The 21,789-nt window shown below is 44.2% G+C and overlaps 1 protein-coding gene across 2 annotated transcripts in view; it reads right to left on the bottom strand.

The window, feature by feature from the left end:
- Positions 1-11,479: 11,479 nt before the first annotated feature.
- LOC137562915 (zinc metalloproteinase-disintegrin-like VLAIP-B) overlaps positions 11,480-21,789 on the bottom strand; it is a 163,900-nt gene continuing 153,590 nt past the window's right edge. For both annotated transcript variants that reach the window (XM_068274728.1, XM_068274729.1), the window contains exon 25: positions 11,480-15,990. In XM_068274728.1, coding sequence (XP_068130829.1) covers positions 15,964-15,990 — 27 coding nt within the window. In that variant the 3' untranslated portion in view covers positions 11,480-15,963. The remainder of the gene's footprint in view (positions 15,991-21,789) is intronic.

Below are 21,789 nucleotides of genomic sequence, written 5' to 3'. Positions count from 1 at the left end.
GACTGTCCCATGCTGATCACTCCGCTCTCTGCTGCCGTCCCGGGCTCCCCGCACGCTGTTCATGCCGACCTTGAGGTCGTCCTTACAGCGCCTACATGAAGCACCGCTGTCAATCATGGCCATGTTGTCCGCGGCGTACTGCGTAGACGCAGAACTACTCTGCCTGCGCAGTATGCCACGGACAACGTGGCCATGATTGACAGCGGCGCTTCACGCAGGCGCAGTAAGGACAACCTCGAGGTAGGCCTATGCACCGCGCGGGGAGCCCGGAACGGCGGCGGAGAGCGGAGCGATCAGTGTGGGACAGTCGTCTGCAAGGGGCTGGAGAAAGCCCCAGGTGAGTAAAGCTGATTTTACGTTTTGTAGCCTGATGTTTCCATTAAATGTAAATAGATGAGCTAAATTGAAAGGTTTTTTTTTTAATAATGGACCACATTTTTAGCATGCATTTTTGATTTGCTATTGAGCTGCCCCTGGAGTGTAAAATGATGCTTGGTCTCCTTTAACAGTGCACAAGTGCATTTCACATGTATCTTTCCTACCTCTACCTCCAGAAGAGCACTGGCAGTTATTCAATTATGAAGTTGCAAACTGATAATTACAAAATAGTATTTTTCAACACGTTACAAGGGTAGCTTCACCACACCTCCCAATTTTCTGAGGTAAGAAAGAGGGACATCTGTAAGATACGCCCCGTCACACCTCCAGGCCCGCCCCGCCCTCACCCTTAGTCATGCATACCACTAAGAATTCATAAACAAAAGACATAGTTTTATCATTCAAACCAACTGGTCCTTTGTATCATTGTTATTTTTCTAGTTTATTTAAAAACAAGAAATATATCAATTTAAAGGGATGAGAGTAAAGTTTAGTGTCAATTAAACACATTTTCAATAAAAAAAATACATATATTTTCCTAGGTCTGTACATCAGTCCTGAAAGAGGGATTTGGTTCCCAAAGAGGGACTGTCCCTCCAAAAAAGGGACAGTTGGGAGCTATGGCTTTGTCAGAAAATCATATTAATGCAGAGAAATTATCCCCATCTTGCTTTAGGTTGATTATCTATGTTTTAAAATGTTTTGCAGATTATTTGCGTTAATTTCATGATTTTATGATTATAAGCAGAGTTATTCTTTAATCAGAGTTAGGTTGTTGGTTAGAGTAACCTTTAAGCTGGCCACTAACGGTCCAATTTCTAGCGAAAAATCGTTCAAGCGATCAGAAATTCTGGTCGGATTGGTTGTAAATAATCTCAGTCGATACTGAACGGTTATAAGCACAATCAATTATAAAATCAGTCATCTGATTGAATTTTCATCGGACCAAAATCTGGATTTTCTTGTTGGTCGTGATAGATAGGAAGCAATTATCTAACCGATCATTGCTTCCTATCTATCATGTGATCTAACCGATCATTGCTTCCTATCTATCATGTGATCTAACCGATCATTGCTTCCTATCTATCATGTGATCTAACCGATCATTGCTTCCTATCTATCATGTGATCTAACCGATCATTGCTTCCTATCTATCATGTGATCTAACCGATCATTGCTTCCTATCTATCATGTGATCTAACCGATCATTGCTTCCTATCTATCATGTGATCTAACCGATCATTGCTTCCTATCTATCATGTGATCTAACCGATCATTGCTTCCTATCTATCATGTGATCTAACCGATCATTGCTTCCTATCTATCATGTGATCTAACCGATCATTGCTTCCTATCTATCATGTGATCTAACCGATCATTGCTTCCTATCTATCATGTGATCTAACCGATCATTGCTTCCTATCTATCATGTGATCTAACCGATCATTGCTTCCTATCTATCATGACCAACAAGAAAATCCAAATTTTTGTTGATGGTGTAGTGAACGATTTTTCGTCTGATCAGAATTTCTGATGGCTCGAACGATTTTTCGCTAGAAGTTGGACCGTTAGTGGCCAGCTTAAATATGGCCACTAACAATCCAATTTCTAGCAAAAAATTGTTCGCGCGATCAGAAAGTCGGATCGGAAGTGAAATTGTTCACTACACCATCAATGAACCAATCTTTGCTTCCTATCTATCACAACGAAAAAGAAAATCCAAATTATGGTTTGACGAAAATCCAATCGGACAACTGATTTTATAATTGATTGTGCCCATCAACTGAGTTTATTTACAACCAATTCGATCAGAATTTCTAATCGCTCGAACGATTTTTCGCTAGAAATTGGACCGTTAGTGGCCAGCTTTAGTGTAATTTTCTGTAGTAAGCTGTCTTTTCCTTTTACAAGCTTATGTTTATATTAAGATAACGCTGGAGAAATGTTCTGATACTCAGTTCTGACTGTAATGCCTGCTTAGCAAGGCTTGCCCATCAGAGACATGTACCGCAGAAGCTAAGCCTGCTATACGCTCATATTTTAATCATGTATTGAAATCATGTTAAGTGATCATAGAGTTATTAAGTAATGAGTTGATCAATGATAGACCTACGGTATATATTAAGGTAAATAAGTTTGCTTTCTATATATTTTAGCATGTACTGTATTAAAGCAGATGGCTGTTTGTTATGAAAACCAAACCAAAACAATAAGCCATGTGATCAAGGCAGTACAACCTGTGACCACAATTCAGAAATCCCCGTTAATTAATGATGTACCAAAGAACATGCCAATTTCCTAGAATAAGTTAAGAACATATGCATATATCTTAGCGTCCATCAGATCCAGAAAGATGTCAAAGTACACCACTTGGGTCAAAAGATCTAATTAAAATGTTATTGATTTAATTTTGATTAGAAAAGACGTAGATTGCTTAAGTTAATAAGCCACCTGCTGAGATAAACTGATAGTTTAAAATGTCACAAAATGTCAGAATGTACCAGTTAAAAATAAGTTTGAATTTTGTGCGTCACCATAAAATCCCCTAACCAACGCCATCTTAGAAACTTTACAATAAAAGCCCTGGCAGTCTGGTATATTTTATCATTGAGCCTGAAACTCTACTGAGATCGACTGAGGCCTAGTCTACCTTCCACTGTGATTCTAGAACACAAGATAGGTAAGATGCATTATTCTTGGTGAATTTATTGACAATACCTTATATAAACGTTAAAGACTTGTCATTTTAAACTTAAGCCGTTTTTTACGTTTTTTAGATAACTTTTTTATGCTATACTTCATATACAATCAGTAAGCATTACTAGTTAAATACAATTGCAAGCTTAGGGACAACTACCTAGCTTTGCTTGATGAAGATATATCTACTTAAAGTTCTTTATACAAGAATAGAACTCTATATACCATTTTTAAGGATAAAGCTATATTTGTGTGCACCATACACGGTACAATCTCGAAATAACAATTATCGATGGAGGATAAAATCTACAGTAGAAAAGTTGCTATATTGATATAGACTTGTTTCAATAAAGGAACTTTGAAAATGTATATTGGATGATGGAGGACAACTGGAGAGATGTATATTCATGTATATATGCTTTATCTATTTTTTATATCAATATAATTTTATAAAATTCAACAGGTAAGTGTTGCGTATTATTTCCAGAGGTAAACCTGTTAACCTATAAATATTCTGTTGATAGTGAGCTACGCACCCACTACTGGCTAATATTGATTATGATGACTTTTAGGCTGGCCTTTTAAAGTGGAATATAACCCTGCATTTCAACTTTGCTCTAAAACATTATTTACAGCATATTATATGCAACCAGCATTTTTTTTTACTAGACCAGCATTGGAAGGGTTACACACAGAGCTTTAAAGTTCCGTGAATAGAAATGCAGACCGAAATTTAGATACATTTACGTAAACACAATGTAACAAGTGGTGAATGTTACACACTCTCTGGCTGTCCTCCAGCTCCTGCACAGTCAGAGAGTGTGTGTCACATTCCACACTTGTTACATTGTGTTTACTTAAATGTATCTATCTAAACTTCGGATGCGTCTGCATTTCTATCCACGGAACTTTAAAGCTCTGTGTGAAACCCTTCCAATGCTGGTCTAGTAAAAAAAAAATGCTGGTTGCATATAATATGCTGTAAATAATGTTTTAATGCAAAGTTGAAATGCAGGGTTATATTCCGCTTTAAGTAGCTGATGATTATTTAAGGCAGATATCGATAAGATATTTGACAGCTTCATCACCCTCTAGGTGACGTTATTAGTTGTCAGTGAGCCTAAGTTGTTGAACAGAAGACTGCACTCAGCAACCACAAGATCTTTTCCTTTAGGACTATGACCTTGGGTCATCCATGAATCTTCCTATCCTTAGCTACAATTTCAAATGTTAAGGTAATAGATTTCTCTGCCTGTTCATTGGTTTGTATGCATCTTGTGATGTAAACAAGCATCCGGGGACCTCTACATGTACAAGTATATGACTACCCAAGAGACTTTATTCTTATAACCAAGACCCCAGCTTTTAACGTAGCTGTAGGCATAGCATTGGTTCCTGTATGAGTTGTGCGAAATAATTTGCATGAGAGTGTGCAGAGGGTTGAATGACTTTGAGGCTTCACATTTCTTCAGCATTAGTTTTGTGTTTGACCAGCAGATTTTTAGCCACCAGAGAGCGCCTCAGCCTGCTGATTAATCAGACAGACACAGAACATTCATATTGCGCTTTTCTCCTGGGGGACTCAAAGCGCCAGAGCTGCAGCCACTAGGAGGCGCTCTATAGGCTGTAGCAGTGTTAGGGAGACTTGACCAAGGTCTTCTACTGAATAGGTGCTGGCTTACTGAACAGGCAGAGCCAAGATTCGAACCCTGGTCTCCTGTGTCAGAGCCCTTAACCATTATACTATCCAACCACTTGAATAATGTGTCTGAGGCACAGTCCTCCTCTTGTGAGGAGGGCCAGAGGAAGGCTAGAGGAAAGCTGTGGTTCAGATGCCCTCTGTTAGATAATCTTCCCAGAAATGGTTACTATGTGGACTGACATTCCAAAACTCAGGAAGGAAGAGAGTGTTCCAGAGTGCACCAACTGCTAATGTGCCTTGTAAACACAAGGCTTTGTTCACTGTATCTGTACATGCTTTAAAGAGGAGGGAAAGAGAGGGAGAAAGAGAGCGGACCACAGCACTGTGCTGGAGCAAGTATAACACTGCTCTGCTGTACTACTCCAGTACTACTACTGCATGACAACTACATTTGTGAGGAGGTGGGAGGGTGGATGGAATTTTCCCTGCGGTAAAACCTTATCTGAAGCTGTCTCTCGTGGTTTATTTGATGTATAAGTGCTTCAGAAAACAGCACTGTAGCTGACACAAGTTGGGTCCGAGAGCTCAAAGAAGCTCTTTTGCATAGTTAACAAATGAAGTTTATTAACTCTTCCTGTACTAAAAGCAATATGAGACTCTTTTCTTTGCTACTTATGTTCTGTTTCTTAGCTGTACTACTCATACAATTCATTATATCATGAGTTTATTTTCACTTCAGATTCCCTTTAAAGGTTACTTTTCTTTTTATTATATATGCATTGTAAATGCTGCTCTGCTGGGTACTGTTTATGTGGATGGGACGTGATGCTGATGTAAGTTTCTTTTCTGTTATATATATTTTGTGATTGTTAGATGGGTGCCTTTAGCCAGTGATGTATTAGGGATTATTTACTATATAGCGAGAGACTGTCACATTGACATGCATTAAACAGAGATTGTTTGATTTCTGTGAACTCTGTTAATCTTGGCTGGATTCCTTCCACCTCATAAGAACATGAGATACAATGAGTTTCCTCTCTCTTAATAGGATGCTTGAATAGCAGAGCAAGCGTGAAGGGTGATGACCTTTTCAAAGTTCTTATAAATGAAAAAGCCTTTTATTGCATTGTTTTACTTCAGACTCCTAACAATCAGTTCACACCCTAGAAGACTGGAACAAATGCCATTTCCTAGAACAGTGGCTATTGCCAAATGAAAGGAACACCACAATGAAGGATTAAAAAACAAGAACAACCCTTCAATGGGAGCAGAGAAGCTGTCTTCATTGTTCTCTCTTGCTGCTCAGCCATCATGTGGGATTTTTATAACTTCCCTTTTTTTTCACCCCAGCCGAGCTTCCACCTTCACCTATGGCACAGGAACCACTCACAGAGTAGCGCTCTATTCCTCCAGCCCAGCTCACAGCACAGCTCCCTTCCTCCTCTCCCATGACATCTACCTCCCTCTATAGCATACATGTCAAACTTCGGGCCGTGGGCCCTCAGAGCCATTCAATTTGGCCCTCAAGGGGTTTTCCCACTGTGCATTATGATGGACCACTCTAGACCACCTGGGGAGCTATATTGGAGGTGAAGCCCTAGAACACCACGGAAGCCATATGGGGGAGGTAGGGAAAAGCACTAAACACTAGGGAACTGTATGGGGAGGGTGGGGCCTCTAGACACCAGGGAACTGTATAGGGGAGGGAGGGGGTCTCTAGACACCATGGAACTATATAGGGGAGGGAGAATCACTAGACACCAGGGAACTGTATAGGGGTAGGATGGGGTCCATTAGACACCTGGGAACTTTATACGGGAGGAAGGTGGCCAGTAGACATTGAGGTTGGCCCGCGACTAGGTCCCAGTGTACAGTTTCGGCCCACTTTGTATTTGAGTTTGACACCACTGCTCTATAGGCAGTGGTGTAGCAATAGGGGATGCAGTGGCTGCGAGTGCGAATGCACAGGGGGCCCTTAGGCCAGAAGGGCCAACTAAGGGCCTCTCTTCATCCATCTTATTAGCTTTTTTTTGGTGTTATGCTGGTAATGAACACCTCTAAATGTGCATTTTGTCACTCTGATTATGTACACGTGGCTCAATTCTATCCCATTTGCCTTTTGCAATCTACATGCTACCACTTGGCACAATTATCCAACAACATGGCCTGACGTAGCACTGCTATGCCGATGACACGCAGCTATACCTGTCCTTCAAACCTGGTGGAACAGACCCTACTCCAAAAATAAATCCCTGCTTAGCTGAGCTACAGCCATGGATGAATGACAGCCGCCGGAAAATGAATGCTGACAAAACTGAGGTCCTTATTATCCAGTGCCAGTGCCTGGCTTTGAAAATAGCTCTATTCTAAATCAACACCAATCAGGATTGGGAATTCAGACATAAACAGCTCTGAACTTGTGCGCAGCCTTGGAGTGCTAATCTATGGGGAATTGAGCTTCAGAAACCAAATCTCGGCTGTAGTGAAAACGTCCTACTTTCATCTGAGGAACATTGCAAACATTATACATCTCCTAACCCTAGTTCACGCTTTCATCACCTCACAGCTGGACTACTCCAATTCCCTCTATGCAGGCCTCCAAACAAGGACCTGTACTGTCTGCAATTAGTACAGAATGCTGCTGCCAGATTACTAACAAACCAGCCTCACCACTGTCTCATTACCCCAATCCTTGCTCACTGCTAGAGATGTCCCAAATGGTTCGCACACAAAATTATTTGCGTGAACAACGCGGGTTCGCGTTCGCATCGGATTGCGAACTTTATGCGGGTTCGACCCGCCTCCTATACTACATAATTGGGCTAAACTTTGACCCTCTACATCACAGTCAGCAGACACATGGCAGCCAATTAGGTTGCACTCCCTCCCGGAGCCCCCCCCCCCTTATATAAGGCAGCAGCGTCGGCCATTTTCTCACTCTGTGTGCTGCTGTATTAGTGAGAGAAGGGAGAGAGGTTGCTGCAGAGATAAAGAAAGCTTAGTTATGCTCTTGTTAGCTTGCTCCTTGCTGATATTTGGAAAGCACCACCAAAACAGCTCTTTTGAGAGTTAATGTTCTTGTGATGTTTTTTTTTTTCGTGTGTGTGTGTGGCCCACTGACACTGCATATACTGTATAGCCCTGTCTGTCGCAGCTGGCCCTTGCTAATTGCTATACTGTGCCAGGCCCAGCACTTTCAGTGCCTAGTGTGACTGCTGCACATTGTATTTTAATACCAGTCACTGCATACCTTTCACTGCACCTGTGTGACCGCACGCTGTTTTATATACCAATCCGTGCATACCTTTTCACTGCATCTGTGCGACCGCACGCTGTTTTATATACCAGTCCGTGCATACCTTTCACTGCACCTGTGTGACTGGCCTCACGCTGTTTTATATACCAGTCCATTCATACCTTTTCACTGCACCTGTGTGACTGCACGCTGTTTTATATACCAATCCGTGCATACATTTTCACTGCACCTGTGTGACCGCACACTGTTTTATATACCAATACGTGCATACCTTTTCACTGCACCTGTGCGACCGCACGCTGTTTTATATACCAGTCCATGCATACCTTTCACTGCACCTGTGTGACTGGCCGCACGCTGTTTTATATACCAGTCCATGCATACCTTTTCACTCCACCTGTGTGACCGCACGCTGTTTTATATACCAGTCACTGCATACCTTTCACTGCACCTGTGTGACTGCATACTGTTTTATATAGCAGTCACTGCATACCTTTCACTGCACCTGTGTGACCGCACGCTGTTTTATATACCAGCAGTCAGTGCATCCATTTTCACTGCACCTGTGTGACTGCACATTGTTATACCAGCAGTCACTGCATACCTTTCACTGCACCTGTGTGACCGCACACTCTTTTATATAGCAGTCACTGCATGCATTTCACTGCATCTGTGTGACCACACACTGTTTTATATACCAGTCAGTGCATACCTCTCACTTAACCTGTGTGACTGCACACTATTAGTCCAGTCAGTGCATACCTTTCACTGCATCTGTGACTGCACATTGTTTTATACCTGGCAGTCAGTGCATACCTTTCACTTGAATGGATCGCAGATTTGCCCTCCATAACAGATTCTCATTAAAGGATTTCAACTGTATTCGTCTCATCATTATACAGCAGGGCCTCGAAAGAGTCCTCCTGTATTGTTATTTTTCGTCACTACCTCCCTGAGTCGGGACTTGCGTGCCTGCTACCTTCCTTGGATGTGTGGTGGTAGCCATTCCTGCGCCTCTGCCCACAGCAGCCCGGTGTCCACTAACCTCCTTGGCGGTAACCCCGTGTGTGATATGGGGTAAGCCGCCGGAGGGTGCCGCTCAGGCCCCGCTGGGCCGATTTACATAATTTTTTCTTTGCTACACGCAGCTAGCACTTTGCTAGCTGCATGTGCATAACGATCGCCGCCGCTACCCGCCCATTCGCCGCTATCTGCCGCGCCCCCCCCCCCCAGTAGACCCCTTATGCTGCCTGGCCAATCAGTGCCAGGCAGCGCTGAGGGGTGGATCGGAACACCCGCTAACGTCACAACGTCATCGTGATTGTCGCCATGGCGATGGGGAAGCCCATACAGGGAATCCCGTTCAGAATCGGATTCCCTGCAGGGTAAAAGCGCCAGCGGCGATCGGAGGGGTGGGAGGGATAGCGAAGGGAGGGGATGAGAGAAAATGCCAACATTCTTTTCACATAAATTTCTGCAAAAATAACAAAATTTCAAGTGAAAATGCCATTGAAAATCATTTTGTATTAAGTTTGAGATTGTTTGTAGCTTTCATGAATTTTCGCGCTAAAATTAAATTATTTCACGCTTTTGCAAATTTTCACAGTACAACATTTTTTTTGTGTGTTTTTCGTGAACTTTCCCATTAGAAAGAAATATTTTCTTCCGTTGAACATACTGTGAAAATATTTTCTCAAAATCAAAAATAGCATTTTCTATGCAAAAATGACTTTGGCAAAAAATTTGCAAGCAACACTGCTACTTCGCTACACCACAGATAAAAGCTGATTGCAAAGTTCTCAGAGTAGACTGGCTCTAATTGTTCCAGTCTCTGTCGAGACATGTAAGAATATTCCATGTGCAGTGGATGAATGGCTGCATTCACCACCCATATGCATATGACCTCACTAAGAATCTGGACACTGACCTCCAAGTATGGCTTTCAGGAGTACAGCTGGTTCTGGGCTGGAATGTAAAAGTATGCCCTCAGGACACGTCTATTGTGCTGGTCCTCATGACCAGAGATATTTGTAACTGCCCAGTCTTGTACAACTATGGTGATAAAAAAGACTTGCTTGTGGCTGTGGGTCGTGCAAAGGTTCCTTGAAAATTTCTATGGGAACAATTTGAAATTGAAAGTGTAATGCAACAATTTATTATGTGGAATTCCCTGTTTAGAGGGTCAGATTAAAAATAATAAAATACAGTAGTTCACTGTGGGTGAGTAGAGTACAGAGCTGTGAGAACAATGGCATAGCTACTGTACAGATCCATTGGCCCAAGGCCATATGTGCTCCTCCCCAACCCTGTGGAGCACTCCATTCCACATTCAGGAAGAGGTCATGGCATGCATCAAGTTGTGGAACAGCTAGGAGTACTATACTGCTCTGGCACTTCTGCTCTACCCTCTGTGCCAATGAGACCAGATGGGAGCATTAATGTGCGGGGAAAGGAGTGGGGGTGCGGAGAGGGTGCCATCAACAAACAAGAGTGAACCCAGATGGAGGGTTCTGCTTTGTGTTGCTATAAAGGTTGAGAAGGTTGAGGAAATAAAAAAAAGAGTTACCGTAATGAGTACCTGAAAGAATAGCAAAGGATAGATACCTCAGTAGAGGGATGTCTCTAGGTATTCCAGAGGCTTTCCCCCTTGACCCCACCAATCAAACGATTGGACCCTCCAAATATATTTGACAAGGGCTTGTTTAATATTTTTTCACACAGCCACCCTACTGTCCATGTACAAGCCAGGAGCAGCTTGTGCATGGCTTCTTTCTTGGTGCACAAGCTGGATGGTGTACTGGTAAAGGGCACCACCTTTGTCATGGGAGACCAGGGTTCAAATCCTGGCTAGGGTCAGTACCTCTTCAGTAATGAGTTCAAGGCAAGACTCCCTAATACTGCTGGGTGGCCTCTTGAGTACATCCCAGTGGCTGCAGCTCTTGAGCGCTTTGAGTCCGACAGGAGAAAATAGCTATACAAATGTTCTGATTATTATTATCATTACAAGCAACACCATGCTACTGTGCAGGGGCGGGTTATTTTGCCTGCGCAGGGGCGGTCTCACTCGTACACGGACCGGAGCACAGCCATGAAGAAAAGGAGGGTCCCGGACAACAGTTAGGCCCGGTTCACATCTGCGTTTTGGGCCAAAACGGATCCGGTGAGCGGATCCGGTGTCCACTTCACTGGATCCAGATGGCTCAGTCCGTGGCCCGTTCACATAGTAAAAATGGATCTGATCAACGATTGATCGGATCCGTTTTCACTCAGCAACGTTCCTGAAAATAACGCTGATGTGAACTGGGCCTTAATGTATAACTTTTTTTGTTTAATGTAAAGCTGGGCAACAATGGGAGATGATGCCTGCTAATGATACTGTATATGCAATGTTCAAGTCCTGGGTTTAGGGAATCAAATCCAAGATTTAGCTGGCAAGAAAAGGGCTATAAATATTGTTATCCTACTTTTTTTGCTAAACAAAAAGAAAAAAACACCATAACAAGCTGTTATAATATAAACTTCTTTTTTTTTTATTGCATATCGCCACTGGCGTTTTATTAAAAAACGAATACATTTTTTTTTCTTTAAACCTATTACTGACACGCTCACAGTGTTTTACCTTAACTGCTTATTGAAAGAGACTGAATCAAATCACTGAGATGTAATAACTGCAACCATCTGTTTAGTGCTTGTAAAACTGCAATATTCCAGATTGTTGAGAGTAATAAAGCAATGAGTAGTAGAGAATAGTAGGCAATATTACACAGCAATCCAAAGCGTTATTAACATAATTCAAGGCTAACTTCCAAAGTGTCACTGGGGTGATCATTTGGTTCTCTTTGTGAATAGAGTCTGAGTCTATTTCAGAAACTAATGACCATGATGCCGGTGAAAGCAGCAGAGGATGAATGTGCACCTATAACAAGACTGACATGTGGACAAAAGAAAGTGTGGATAGGTTATCCACAGGAACTAGTCAAATCCATCATTTGACTTTTCATACAGTGAATTTAAAGGAAAACACCAAATAAACATTAAGGGAGGGGGCGTAACTACACCCCCTGCAACAGTGAGTGGTATGCCCAGGGGCTTTGTGGCTCCAGTCCTCCTCCTACCCACTTAGGGTATTTCTGCAGCAGATTCATGTGTCTATAATTACCCAATCTTGCCTGGTGACTCCTCTTCCTGCCAGCAGCCGAGGCGGGATTAGGTGAATTCAGACACATAGCTCTGCTACACTCTGCTGGGGGGCATTGGTGGTGTGTTGTATGGGGGGTGGGGCCAGCAGGGTGGGGGGCAGAATAATTGTTTACAGGGGGACACGTGCGTCCCTTGTTACTTCCCTGGTAGGGAAAACTCCAAATTCTTGAAAAATGCCAGTGGCTTTCCACAGACGATTTTTCCTTTTTAAATGTGCATTTTCCGCACACTAGCAGCTGCCTTTCGGCAACAGGAATTGCGCGCTGTGTGCTACATTATACTCCATGCAGCAAGTATTTTTTCCCGCATGTTGGAACTGCACGAAATGTTAACCAGCCCATTGAATAACATGGGCTGTCACATCTGGTGTGAGTCTGGTTGCAGGAAAACGGCGCAGGATTTACTAAGGTGTGACCCCTGCCTAAGGATGAGTTAACACTTGTATGCTTGGAAAAAACGCACGTATCTTCCCCTACATTTATTTCCATATTTGAAAAAATGTTTTGCTTTTATCCACAGCTGTACAAAGTAATAAACAGAGAGAAAATCAGAAATGGTGTCCAATTTTACCAGGCATACAGTGTGAATGAAAAACTGCATGGAATGTAAACCATTGTGAGCCACCACTGATTGAGTTCAGGAAATGTAGCAAGTGTGATCCCTGCCTAATAAAAAAAGTTATATATAAGAAATTAAAATGTACTTTTAATATCTATTTCCCTTTCTTATAATCCGAGGCATAATGATAGCCAACGCAATTGCCGGGATGGTGCACGGTGGTGGGGCGGAAACTATAGGGGCTCAATCCTCCTCCCACCCACCTTGCGGAACATTCGATGTGACTATATTTACCTTATCCCGATCCCTTGCGTCTTCCAGCCAGCAGCCACTTGGTCTGTGCTGCATACATAGCTCCCAATCATGTGACATCAGGAGCCATGTATGCAGCACAGAGCTACTGGATATGCAATGCGGTGAGATCAGTTAAATGTAGTCACATAGCACCACTGCGCTAATTTGGGGGGGGGGGAAGGGCTTCTCCCTGCCTCTTTGCTCATGGGGAGCTGTGTATCACCTGATTAAACATTAGAGGCCAAACAATAAAGGCACATACCTTGTGTGACCACTAGGGGCCTCTAGTATTTGACCCATGATGCACAGCTCCTTGAGAGAAGAGGCCTGAAGGAGCTCCCAAGGTAGAGAGAGAAGACATGGCAGGAAGCAAGCTTCAGTAATAGGTGAGAGTAGCTCCGCTGCGTCAGTTCGGTACAAAACCAAATGCCGCTAGCAACGTGCTCCCGACCCACCACCGAACGAGAGAAATCTTTAGTCTGGTACAATCAACTCAATTGTGTTAATGATAAAATTGGCCAGATATCAATAAAGAAATATTGGCAACTGTATGGCACCTTTAGATGTAGCTCATTAACAGATAAAAATATTTCCATAAAATACAGTACATGTACTGAATAGAGTGAATAAATTGGCACACCCCCATCATGCCCCTCCCAGTCAAAATTAATGTAATGCCCAATCTCTACCAGAGTGTGCACATGGGTGGCGTGTAAATATAGACCTTCGAACAGTTACACTTTACATACAAGATGGCAGAGCATCCAGAGGCCCTCAGTGGTGATAGGCAAGTCAAGTAGGTATATGAGTCAGTACCTTATATGCATATATTAGGTTGTTTTTTTTTTAAAAACAGGTTCACATTTCAAAAATGCTATTTACACTTAGTGCTTTTTTATACCTCAGTCCAATGACTCCCACAGGAATGTCTTATACTGGGGCTAATCTCCAAACATGAGTGTATAGAAAGCAGGAACTTGTTTGCAGTATAAGGCCCAGTGCACACCAAGAACCTCTAGCAGATCCGCAAAACGCTAGAGGTTTTTGAAGCAGATTTCAGAGCGATTCTAGGCATGTTTAAAGACGTTTTCTAAACATGCCTGGCGTTTTTTGGAGCATTTTTCAGTAGCAGGTTTCAAATATTGTTACAGTAAAGCCGTTACTGAACAGCTTCTGTAACAAAAACGCCTGGAAAACCGCTCTGATGTAGCGTTTTTCAGAGCGGTTTTCCACTTTCCTATACTTTAACAGTGAGGCAGAGACGCCTGAGAAATCTAAAAAATGCTGCAGCCCCCGAGTTTGTGCTTATAGAAAAAATGAACCGCTCTAGTGTGCACCATCCCATTCACTTTCATTAGCCAAGCGGTTTTCCCCCTGCAAGCTTTTTAAAAAACACTCCAGAACCGCTCTGGTGTGCACAAGCCCTTACTCAGAGCAACCAATTAGAATTCCAACTCAAAGTAACCAATTAAAATCCTAACTCAGAGCAACCATCCAAGAATCCTTCATCATCTCATACATGAAACCAGATTGGCTGCTCTGGGCCACGTCTTCAGTTCTGCTCTGCTTTTCTTTACATCTATTTCTGCAAATCAGCCCCAGTCTGATTTTTTACAATATACAACACAACACAATATAAAATGTGCCTCCAAATATAAAAAAAAGAAATCTGCCCGAGTAAAGGAATGGACATACAATAGGCCTGGTTTACTACAGCATCTGCAAAGAACTCCTAATAACTGCAGAGGAGATATCAGTGATTCTGCAAGTACAAGTTGAACTTCTTGCAAATTATTATCTATTATGTGGTAAAAGATTGAAAAGTTATTCTAGGATATACTGAAACATAGTAGGGGTTGCTGAAATGTTAGTAGTTTAGAATTGCGTGATTGCAGCAATTTTTTATAACATCAAGATTCACTTAATTTTAGAGATGGGGACGAATCCCAAATTTCCTCTAATCCAAATCCAAAAAGATTCTTGAATCTTTTGAATCTCTTGAATCCTGTACATAAGAATTGTGTGATGTGTGTGTGTAAATAGAAGTTAGACTTAGAAAATTCTATTCTAAGTCTAACTACTATTCTTAGAAGGATTCAAGAGATTTGAAATTTCGAGAGATTCAAAAGATTTAAGAGATTCGAGAATCTTTTTGGATTCAGATTCAAGGAAATTTGGGATTCGTCCCATCTCTTCTTACTTTATTCAAAAACAAAACACTTTTACTGAGAATCCTGCAGTTCCCAGCACTACTAATTCATAACTGTTTCAACAAGCCTGACTTAGATGTGATATGACCGGGATGAATGGTGAAAAATCAAAACCGCTTAATTGCAGACTATTTTTAGCAATTCCATGACATGTCTGCGGAATCTCACATGATGGGGATTCCTCAGTAAAGCAGGCCCTGTAGCAGTGGATTCCAGACACAGTCCATAGTCAAAACATCTTTCCTACAAGATCTTCCTGTGAACACATGCTGTGATCTTCTGGGAAACCATATTCATTGCTATGAGAGAAGGATCACTAGCTCAGGAACACCCGGTCATCTTAGGAATCCTGAAGTGTCAGTACTCCGAAGAATCATTCTTTTCCTTGAATCCTGAGTTTGGCTCCTCGGGGGCGTGAACATACATACAATTAACTCCCAGCTGAGCCTCAATGATCATCTTGTGTCAGCTGAAAAAATAACCATCCTACTGATGGAAAGAGAGTGCTTAGACAATAGGTCTCCAGAAAACAGATTAGATAAAAAACAAAATGTATTTTTCTTTACAGATGATCCACACAGCAAAGGAATCCATAATCAGATATGTGCCTGGGCCGGTATCAGGAGTCCATTAGTCTATCAGCCTGAGGTGTGCTGCTCTGTTCCTGGACTTAATTCAAGTCATAAACACATGGGAGACAGAGAAGACAAGCTCTTCTGGAGTCAGCGTTATTTTTTCACAGGGGGCTTCAGCGCCTGTAAGAAGAAAAGAGAATAGACATTGTAATTACATGTATTGACAAAGTGCTCCTTTTAATTTTACTTATGCCTGAAGGAAGATTTTGCTGCCTGTATTTCTGCTGGTGAGAGCAGTGCCCATTATGTTCTGTCTCAGAATCATGACAAGAAGTTAGATGGACTTTACTAGAAGGCAGACTTGTCAAATTTGTCACTACAACATGTGGTATTTGCCTAGTTTCTTGTCCTGATAATCATTATGAGAGGAACAGGAAGTAAGGAAAAAAACATTTACGATTTAGGTGTGTGTGTGCACAATAACTGTCAACCACAGAAGTTAAGATCTCCTGGGCAACAGTTCAAGGCCAAGTGTTGTACAGACACATGACTAGCCTGCAGGCTAGCGATGCATTCCATTATAGGGAGGGGGAGGAGGGACAATGTCACTGTGCACAACAGAGCAGTTTACAAATAGAAGAGCAATGGACTCAGCTAGGACACTGGCACTTCAGATCTTTTGGCAACACATTAGGGCCACTGTAAACATTCTAGATTTTCATCAAAGACGCCTCTGACCGGTCACCTTGGGCAAGAACCCTCTAGTGCGCGTATGGGGCTTTGGGGAACCACAATAATAGCGAACAAGAGTGTCTTGATTAGCATGATAACATAATAGTAAACAAGAGTCTGGTTGCTGACTGTGTCTCCATAGCAATGAAAGTCAGGTGACAGATAAAATAGGTTCTCATAGCTGCGGTTTTCTAGACTAGATCATGACTTACATGTGCCTGGTAACCAGGGATGACAATTAGACCCCATTTACACTTAAAGGACCACTATTGCGAAAAAAGGAGGCAGTTAAAATCTAACAGAACCGACAGGTTTTTGGCTAGTCCATCTCTTCATGGGGGATTCTCCGGGTTTTCTTTGTTTTCAACAGTATTTCCTAAATGACAAAGTCTAACTGACAAAATAGTGTGCAAGTGATTAGGGAGGCTGGCTGGTATCTTACTATTTTAGTAGTTAAACTACTGTTCAGGATATGCTGTTAAAAACAAAAAACCCTGAGAATCTCCCATGAGGAGCTGGACTGGCCCAAAACCTATCAGTTCTGTCAGATTTTAACTGCCTACTTTTTTCGCGATAGGGGTCCTTTAGAGCAGTCCATATAGAGGGGACGGTGTGCGGATGCGGCTGTGCGAGAATCAGTGGCGGCTCCAGGAAATTTTTTTAGGGGGTGCTATGCAGGTGCTGGACCAATTTCCGGGGGAGCTGACGACCTGCGGCGCGCTAAGCGCGCCGCGGCAAAAAATGGGTGTGGCTACAACCTGCGGCGCGCTTAATGGGCGTGGTCATGACCGGATGAGGGCGGGGCTAACTGTAATTTAAAGTGAACCCAGGGTGAGAGTGATATGGTGGCTGCCATATTTATTTCCTTTTAAACAATACTAGTTGCCTGGCAGCCCTGCTGATCTATTTGGCTGTAGTAGTGAACTGAATTACACCAGAAACAAGCCATGCAGCTAATCTTGTCAGTTCTGACAATATTGTCAGAAACCCCTGACCTGCTGCATGCTTGTTCAGGGTCTATGGTTGAAAGAATAAGAGGCAGAGGACCAGCACGGCAGTTAGGCAACTGGTATTGCTTAAAGGGAGATAAATATGGCAGCCTCAATATTATTCTCACCTCGGGTTCCCTTTAAAAGTGCAACGTAAAGACAGAGGGCCCAAGTTTTGGTGACCCTTTTCCCAGAAAATTCACATAATTGTGCAGGTTTTCTCAAGAAAATACACGTAATGTGAGCAGATTTTAACAAAAAACACGTCCAATGACCCCAATATGCACAATCGTTATCAGATATGGCTCCAATATGCACAATCGGTAGCAGATATGACCCCAATATGCACAATCGGTAGCAGATATGACCCCAATATGCACAATCGGTAGCAGATATGACCCCAATATGCACAATCGGTAGCAGATATGACCCCAATATGCACAATCGGTAGCAGATATGACCCCAATATGCACAATCGGTAGCAGATATGACCCCAATATGCACAATCGGTAGCAGATATGGCCCCAATATGCACAATCGGTAGCAGATATGGCCCCAATATGCACAATCGGTAGCAGATATGGTCCCAATATGCACAATCGGTGGCAGATATGGTCCCAATATGCACAATCGGTGGCAGATATGGTCCCAATATGCACAATCGGTGGCAGATATGGTCCCAATATGCACAATCGGTGGCAGATATGGTCCCAATATGCACAATCGGTGGCAGATATGGTCCCAATATGCACAATCGGTGGCAGATATGGTCCCAATATGCACAATCGGTGGCAGATATGGTCCCAATATGCACAATCGGTGGCAGATATGGTCCCAATATGTACAATCGGTGGCAGATATGGTCCCAATATGCACAATCGGTGGCAGATATGGTCCCAATATGCACAATCGGTAGCAGATATGACCCCAATATGCACAATCGGTAGCAGATATGACCCCAATATGCACAATCGGTAGCAGATATGACCCCAATATGCACAATCGGTAGCAGATATGACTCCAATATGCACAATCCGTAGCAGATATGACCCCAATATGCACAATCGGTAGCAGAAATGACCCCAATATGCACAATCGGTAGCAGAAATGACCCCAATATGCACAATCGGTAGCAGAAATGACCCCAATATGCACAATCGGTAGCAGAAATGACCCCAATATGCACAATCGGTAGCAGAAATGACCCCAATATGCACAATCCGTAGCAGATATGACCCCAATATGCACAATCCGTAGCAGATATGACCCCAATATGCACAATCCGTAGCAGATATGACCCCAATATGCACAATCCGTAGCAGATATGACCCCAATATGCACAATCGGTAGCAGATATGACTCCAATATGCACAATCCGTAGCAGATATGACCCCAATATGCACAATCGGTAGCAGAAATGACCCCAATATGCACAATCGGTAGCAGAAATGACCCCAATATGCACAATCGGTAGCAGAAATGACCCCAATATGCACAATCGGTAGCAGAAATGACCCCAATATGCACAATCCGTAGCAGATATGACCCCAATATGCACAATCCGTAGCAGATATGACCCCAATATGCACAATCAGCATCACCTGAAAAAGAAAAGAAAAACCCATTTACTCACCTACAGCCAGAAGACCTTCTTTCCCGACCTCCTGTCCCGAGTCCCGACCTCATTGTGGCGCGCAGCGCCCGCGCGCCCACGATCCTCTTCCTTCCCGACGTCACGACGAGACTTCCTGCCTGCATGCAGAGAGCAGGGCTACGGGAAAATGGCCGCCCGAAGCCATGCACTGCAGACTCGAAGTCTGCAGAACAGGGCTCCGGGCGGCCATCTTACCGTAGCCCTGCCTGCTGCTCCGTGCTGCCGCTGTGTGAACTGACTTGGCGTCTTTTAGACGCCTGAAGTCAGTTCACTCCAGGGGGTGGTTTGGGGGTGCTTGGACAATTCTAGGGGGTGCTCGAGCACCCCCTTGCACCCCCCTGGCGCCGCCCCTGGCGAGAATCTGCAGCATTCTGCAGATTCTCGGAATGTTCCGCACGCAATGCACGGAATGGAAACTGTTCCATTGCCATGCACTGGGATCAGGACACCCGCGGTGCGATGCGGCTATGTAACTAAATGTTAATGGGCACTGCTCTCTATACAAGCTTTAGCTGAAAGATTTTTCATAATGCACTGCTATGGAGAAGAAGAAAAAAAAGCGCATACCAACTGATTAAGTGTAAATGGGGTCTTACATTACTAGCAATTTCTCTCATGTTTTGCTAATCTCTAATAAATCACCATCTTAACCAGTAATTTGACTAAATAAAGAAATTAAGCTTTGTATAAGCTTGATCCTTGAATAGCTTCATTCAGTCTATAAGTGGGAGCGATATACACTGTAAGCCAACTAGACTGTGCTGTATTGCATAGTGCTGTCTATCTCACAGTCAGAGGCGTAGCAATAGGGGTTGCAGGGGTCTCGACCGCACCGAGCCCTTAGACCAGAGGGGCCCCGCAGGGCCCTCAGTCAACCACAGTATTAGCTCTTTATTGGTCCTCCTGTGCTTGTAAAAGTAACTTTTATAGATGCGTTGAATGATAGTAATCATTAACAAGCTGTTCCCCATCCCCTTCCTGCACCTCTGATACTGTGGTTGTCCTTGGCAGGTTTTGGTGTGCTGTATCAAATGTTATGTATAGAGTGCTTGGGGGGGCAATATAAAACTTTGCACTGGGGCCCATAGTTTCTTAGCTACGCCACTGCTCACAGTGTAACATTGATTACAAGAAAGGCTAGAATGATGACATCATTGGTTACTTCTGCTAATCTGCAGTACTCTGTTGGTAGGCTGAGAGAAGCGTTTTGTTGGTGGTGAACTGGTGATTGTTGGCAGGGAGGTTACAGAGCTGCTTATGTTGCCTGATCTGTGTATTTGAAACTAGTGATGCTCATCTGAGCTAGGATATCCGAGTTACTCGGATATCACCACGCATTGGGTCAGCTTGGTGGAAGGGGGTGAGGAGGGGGGAGCAGCATCGGCCGGCACTGTCAGAGCAGCAGCAGCACCAACAACGCAGTGGGTGGTGCCACCATGCAGGGTCAGCGGAGCAGCAGCAGGTTCCTCTGATCCGCTTCCATCCTCCGGCACACCAGCCCAAACCCCCCGCCTCAGCAGCAGCGTGAAGCCCCGCCACTGCCAAGCGCTGCTGGAATTGGTCCGCCTGGGGAAGACCAAACTGACGGCGAACCACGTCCTGGCCAAACTCCGAGAGCAGGAGAGGAATTGGCTGACCCCCAGAGGCCTCAGAGTCGGAGAGGTGGTGTCCGACAATAGGGCAAACCTGGTTGCTGCAATCAGCAGGGGAGACCTGACCCACATCCCCTGCCTGGCGCACGTCCTAAACCTGGTAGTCCAAAAGTTCCTGCGGACCTACCAGTGGATGGACCGACTCCTTGAGGCGGCAAGGAAGGTTGTGCGTCACTTCCGGCACTCGCCTGCAGCCGTGGCGGGCCTGGAAGAGGTGCAGAAGGAGCTGCACCTGCCACAGCACCGGCTCATGCTCGATGTTCCAACTCGCTGGAACTCCACCCTGGCGATGTTGGAGCGTCTGGTTGAACAGAGGCAGGCTGTCAGCCAGTACGTTGCACGAGCAACAGTTGCCTCCCTCACTGCAACTGGGTGTGCCGCCACCAACCTCCCGTCCATCATCTCCACGGCGGACTGGGGGCACATGCAGCAGGTGTGCTCAGTTCTGGCACCCTTCCTGCAGGCCACCAACATGGTGAGCAGGGACCATGCAATGGTGTGTGAGTGGGTGCCCATGGTGTGTGTGCTGGACAGGGCCCTGTATGCACTGCTGGAAGAGGGAGCGGCAGCCTTGGACCAGCAGGAGCTGCAGGCAGCTTCACAGGCCACCTCTGAGGAGGAGGGCTCGGAGTTGGTGAAGGTCCCTTACCTTGCTGCTGATGAGGGGGAGCAGCAGAGCGCAGCTGGACTGGTGCAGGGGTGGAGAGAGGATGAGGTGGAGGGGGCAGAGGAAGAGGAGGACAGCACTCTCGGCTCTGGGGATGCCGATGGTGTGCCAACAGACGTGGCCAGACTCTTCCCAATGGCAGCGCACATGCTGAGGTGCCTGCGCAAGGACCCAAGGGTGATCCAGATGAAGCAGAGGGAGGGCATCTGGATCTGCATGATGCTGGACCCACGTCTGAAGGGGAAGCTCAGCCAGTTCCTGCCTGCAGGAGGAGACCGTGCGCAA

This window comes from Hyperolius riggenbachi, chromosome 3 (genome assembly GCF_040937935.1).
Source record: "Hyperolius riggenbachi isolate aHypRig1 chromosome 3, aHypRig1.pri, whole genome shotgun sequence".
Classification (NCBI taxonomy): Eukaryota; Metazoa; Chordata; class Amphibia; order Anura; family Hyperoliidae; genus Hyperolius; species Hyperolius riggenbachi.
Note: the sequence above shows the minus strand (reverse complement) of the source record. Positions and strands in the feature narration are given on the sequence as shown.